The 5,206-nt window shown below is 41.5% G+C and overlaps 1 protein-coding gene across 3 annotated transcripts in view; it reads right to left on the bottom strand.

Moving 5' to 3' along the window:
- LOC122559128 (E3 ubiquitin-protein ligase RNF123) overlaps window positions 1–5,206 on the bottom strand; it is a 389,631-nt gene that overhangs the window by 251,526 nt on the left and 132,899 nt on the right. For 2 of the 3 annotated variants that reach the window (XM_043708460.1, XM_043708459.1), the window contains exon 23: window positions 3,636–3,831. In XM_043708460.1, coding sequence (XP_043564395.1) covers window positions 3,636–3,831 — 196 coding nt within the window. The remainder of the gene's footprint in view (window positions 1–3,635; window positions 3,832–5,206) is intronic. The other variant, XM_043708461.1, reaches the window with a different exon arrangement.

Raw genomic sequence — 5,206 nt, 5'->3', positions numbered from 1 at the left:
CAACAGAGAACTACAAACCTGCGTATACAGAAAACCGACAAACAGAGACTAAATACATAACTACACCAGCAACCATCCCAACACACACAAACGAAGCTGTATCAGAACACTATTCCAACGAACCACCACACACTGCAGCACAGACGAACTCTGGAAAACAGAGGAGAACCACCTATACAACGTATTCAAGAAGAACGGATACTCAAAAAATACAGTCCGCAGATTCCTCAAGAACAAACCACGACAAACAGACCAAACACAGCCGGAAACCCTAACCACCTTACCATACATCAAAGAAGTTTCAGCCCTACATAGACTTGCACCTTCCAAGCAATGAGTGATCTCCCTATTAGTCTTGCCAAAATATATAAGCTCATATTTATCTGTGTTGAATCATTTGTCAATTATTTGCTCATTCTGCACATTTCTTTATGTTCTTCTAGAACGTGTTGCAGCCCTTCTCAGTATTGACTATCAGAACCCTGAATTTCACATTATTTGCAAATTTAGATACGGTATTTATTGATTCCAAAGTCTAAACATTTGTGGTTTTAGAAATTAAACAATAACAAATCCTTTGCATTAAACAAAGTGAAACATTATACATTGAACACCCTCCATGAAACAGTGAGAAGTTAATTTTTGTCTTCATGTGGATCATGGAAAATAATCCTTGAATGTTTAACAAAGCGATCTATTGCTCACTAGGTGTTAACAGCTCTGTTAGAACATTGCTGTCAATTATTTACATGCCTTTCAGTTTGAAAAATACAGTCATACTATATATATATTTTGTTTAAAATAGCAAAGCAGAAGTGAATACAAGATTTGGCATCCATGTTATGCAATTCATGATGGTGTGAATGAAAATAGTGCAATCAAAATCCATTGGGTTGCAAATTTATAAATACTGTCATCCAAAGAAGCAGCAATGGTTTTACTTCTCCAATATCTAAACCATTGAGCTGCCAGACAAAGGATCATACAGGCCCAACTAGCTGAGGTAAGTCAAGAACTTTGAGAGAAAGTGAGGGCTGCAGATGCTGGAGATCAGAGCTGAAAATGTGTTGCTGGAAAAGCGCAGCAGCAGGAAATCGACGTTTCGGGCATAAGCCCTTCTTCAGGATTCCTGAAGAAGGGCTTATGCCCGAAACGTCGATTCTCCTGTTCCTTGGATGCTGTCTGACCTGCTGCGCTTTTCCAGCAACACATTTTCAGCTCTGATCTCCAGCGTCTGCAGTCCTCACTTTCTCCTCGAAGATTTTAACCTACTGCGAATCCTCTTGCAAGGATGCCTTCCTTGAAGAAGCTCTCTTCCTCCATTCCTGAAGAAGGGCTTAAGCCCGAAACGTCAATTCTCCTGTTCCTTGGATGCTGCCTGACCTGCTGCGCTTTTCCAGCAACACATTTTCAGCTCTATTCTTGGTTATAGATAATCAGAACATGGTGATTTGTCAGCACTATTTTCTTACAAATACTGATTTCGTTTAATTCCTCCTTCTCTTTAGACACTTTGTTCCCTAACATTTCTCAGAGGTTAATTATGCCCTCTTCACAAAGATCAAATTAAAGTACGAGTCCAATTTATTTTCAATTTCTCCTTTCCCCATAATAATTTCACAATCTTCTTACTGTAAGAGACCCATATGTGTCTTCCCTAATATTTTTCTCCTCACATATTTAAAGATTTTAGTCACTTTTTAAGTTCCTGTAGTTTTATTCTCTGACATATATCCCCCCCTCAATTTTTTTTAAATCTTTTTTTGCTGAATTCTACAATGCTCCCAATCCTCTGGCTTGCTGCATTTTCTGGCTATTTTATAAGATTCTCCTTTAGATCTAACACTGCTGTAACTTTTTTTGTACGCCACGTTTGAGTCACCTTTCCTCTTTCATTTTTGTGCCAGACCATAATGAATAATTGCGATAATTCATGTATTTCTTTTAATATGAGCCATTTCCTGTCGATCCTTTTAGTAACGTTCCTGAATCCATCCATACCAATGCACATCTCATATTCACGTAGTTCTCTTTATTTAGATTCAGAACCTTAGTTCTGGATTCAACTACTTCACACTTAGCTTAATGAAGAATTCCTACATATTATGGTCACTCTTCCCAACGGACCCCACAACAAAATTGTTAATTAATCCTTTCTCGCTGCACAGTAGCCAGTCTAGAATAGTCTGTTCTCTGAATGATTCTTTAACGTTTGGTCTAAAAACCATCATGTACACACTCTAGAAAATTCTAGTTCATTGCTAGTTTGGTTTGTCCAATCTATATGGAGATTTAAATCACACATGATTACAATTATACCCTTACTGCTTGCATCTCTGATGTTTTGTTTTCTGCCTTCCCTACTACTGTTTTGGAGCTACAGACAAACCTCTAAAATGTTCATGTCCCTTGGTGTTTCTCATCTCTACCCATTCTCTTTGCACATCATGATTTTCTGAGCCAATATACTTCCTCACTACTGCATTGATTTTCTAACAATGCATTCCCATTTCCATTCCCCTTTTGCTTGCCCTCCTCGGTTTCCCTGCTCATGTTATCATACTGTTTACACTCTTCCCTGGCAGCATGAGCTAACACTCTCCAAAATGTTGGTGTTGGTCCTGTACCCTCCCACTTTCCTCAGAATCGTCCCAATGTCCCAGGAACCTGAATCCCTCCATCCTACATTATTTCTCAAGCAATGTATTCAACTGATATGCACAGTTATTTCTACTCTCGTCGGCTAATGACACTAGTAGTAATCCCGCAATTACTATCTTTACATTTTATTTTACATCCTAACTCCCTATATTCTGCTTGTATGGTCTCATCTCTTTCTTAACTGATGTCATTGTTATCGATATGTACCATGACCACTGGCTGTTCACTTTTTCCCTTCAGAATGCCCAGTAATCACTCTGAGACATCTTTGACCTTGGCACCAGGAAGGCAACATGACATCCTTGAGTCTCTTTCGCAGCTGCAGAAATGATTCTTTTCCCCTTACAACCGAATCCCCATCATTCTAGCCTGGTCATTCTTCTTCCTCACCTCTTGTGTATCAGAGACACCTATGGTGTCATGGAATTGGTTTCTGCTGCTATCCCCTGAGAATTCCTATACCCTTCCCCCTCAAAATTATATGTTTGTTAGACAGGGGTGCAGCCAGAGAGGTCTCCTTCACTAGCAGCCTTCCTATACTCTGCCTGGTGGTCAACCATCCCGTTTCTGCTTGCTCAGTTTTTACGTGCAATGTGACCATCTCCTCACTGAACACAAGCTCAAGGTCACGAATGCTCCACAGCAAAACCACCTCCAGCTTCAGCTCAAAAACATGGCTAGGCAGTAGCTGCAGGAGTCACACTTCCCACATGTGTCATCGCTAGGGACAACAAAAGTAGTTCCAGCACGTTTTTACTCTCATGACACAAGCCTTTGCTTCCTCAAACACAATTCTTACTCCCTAAATTTGCAATTGAATCAAACTGCAAAATGACTGCTAGTCAGTAAGCTGGTCTTGGAATTTCCTGATGGACATTAGGATTGCGTCAAATCATGTACTATAAACTTCCATTTTTGTTGTAAAGACACAGAAAAGAAACTTCAAACTGAGCACCCACTGGGTGGATACTTACTGTCCTCCTCTGTTCTCTGCTCCACACTCAGAGTACGAACCTTCACCTTTTCCACTGTGGTCAGGGATCGACGGGGATTCATCAAACTCACAGCTGCAGTGCTTAGGAACCTATTGGCTCGCCCCAGCGTCGGTGAACTTAACCAGCTCGGCCTGGCGAGACCTCCTGCGCCTGCAGCAGCACCACTCGGCCTCTGCTGGATTGAGGACACATGCAAAGAGGAAAGCAGAAATTAATGCTCGGGGGGTGTCATACAACTGCTCAGAGTTACACATCAAACCAGACACGTCTGGGTTCATCTGCTCTCATATACTTTTTGACAGCTCATCCTGCAACTTTTGAACTCCTTCCTTTGATTTCCACTGTCCTAGTTAGCTTGTACCATCTGCAAATTTGAAAAATTGGCATTGTTTTTAGAATTCAAAACTCCAATGTAAATAAGAAACAGTAGTGGCCTTACAACTGAATCCAGATCACTCCATTCCACTTCAAGTCTTCAGCACACTCATTATTTATTTTCTGAATCCCCACAAAGCTATTGCCCTACAGATGATCTGCAAATTCACTCTTAGTAAATTCCATTACTTCACAGAAAATGGAACAAGACAAATGTTAGTAACCACCTCTATTTAATAATTTTTCAAGAGTAAATGCATCACATTTGCCCGTTTCCAATAAGCAAGCACTTCCCCTGTATCTGGTAATTCCCTCATTATGATCATTAGTACCCCAAAGCTTTTCCTTGCCCTCCCTCATTACTGAGATTAAAGCTGTCCATAACTGGAAAATTCTTTATTTTGAGCCCTTCAGTCCATCTTAGATTTTTTTTTTAAACTTGCATGCATAAAACAAGGGGGAAGATGGTGGTGTGAAGGTAACTTCAGTGGTCTGGAGATCCAAAAGCCCAGTCTTCATGCTTATGAGAGCTGGCAGCTGAATTTAAATTCAAGTAATAAATGTGGCATATAAATATTATTGACTGTTGTAAAAGCTCACCTAGCTCACTAATTTTTTTTAATGGAAGGAAATCAGCCATCTTTACCCTGTGTGGCCTACATGAGATTCCAATCCTCCCACTTCCTCCAAACGAATTCCAATCCTCCCACTTCCTCCAAACGAATTCCAATCCTCCCACTTCCTCCAAACGAATTCTCTTTCCAATCCTCCCACTTCCTCCAAACGAAAGGAGTAGCCATGGGCACCCGCATGGGCCCCAGCTATGCCTGCCTCTTCGTAGGATATGTGGAACAATCCATCTTCCGCAACTACACTGGCCCCACCCCCCACCTTTTCCTCCGCTACATCAATGACTGTATCGGCGCCGCCTCATGCTCCCATGAGGAGGTTGAACAGTTCATCCACTTCACCAACACCTTCCACCCCGACCTCAAATTCACCTGGACAGTCCCAGATTCCTCCCTCCCCTTCCTCGACCTTTCTATTTCCATCTCAGGCGACCGAATCAACACGGACATCTACTACAAACCAACCGACTCACACAGCTACCTGGACTACACCTCCTCCCACCCTGACCCCTGTAAAAACGCTATCCCATTCTCCCAATTCCTTCG

Source organism: Chiloscyllium plagiosum, chromosome 18 (genome assembly GCF_004010195.1).
Source record: "Chiloscyllium plagiosum isolate BGI_BamShark_2017 chromosome 18, ASM401019v2, whole genome shotgun sequence".
Lineage (NCBI taxonomy): Eukaryota > Metazoa > Chordata > Chondrichthyes > Orectolobiformes > Hemiscylliidae > Chiloscyllium > Chiloscyllium plagiosum.
Note: the sequence above shows the minus strand (reverse complement) of the source record. Positions and strands in the feature narration are given on the sequence as shown.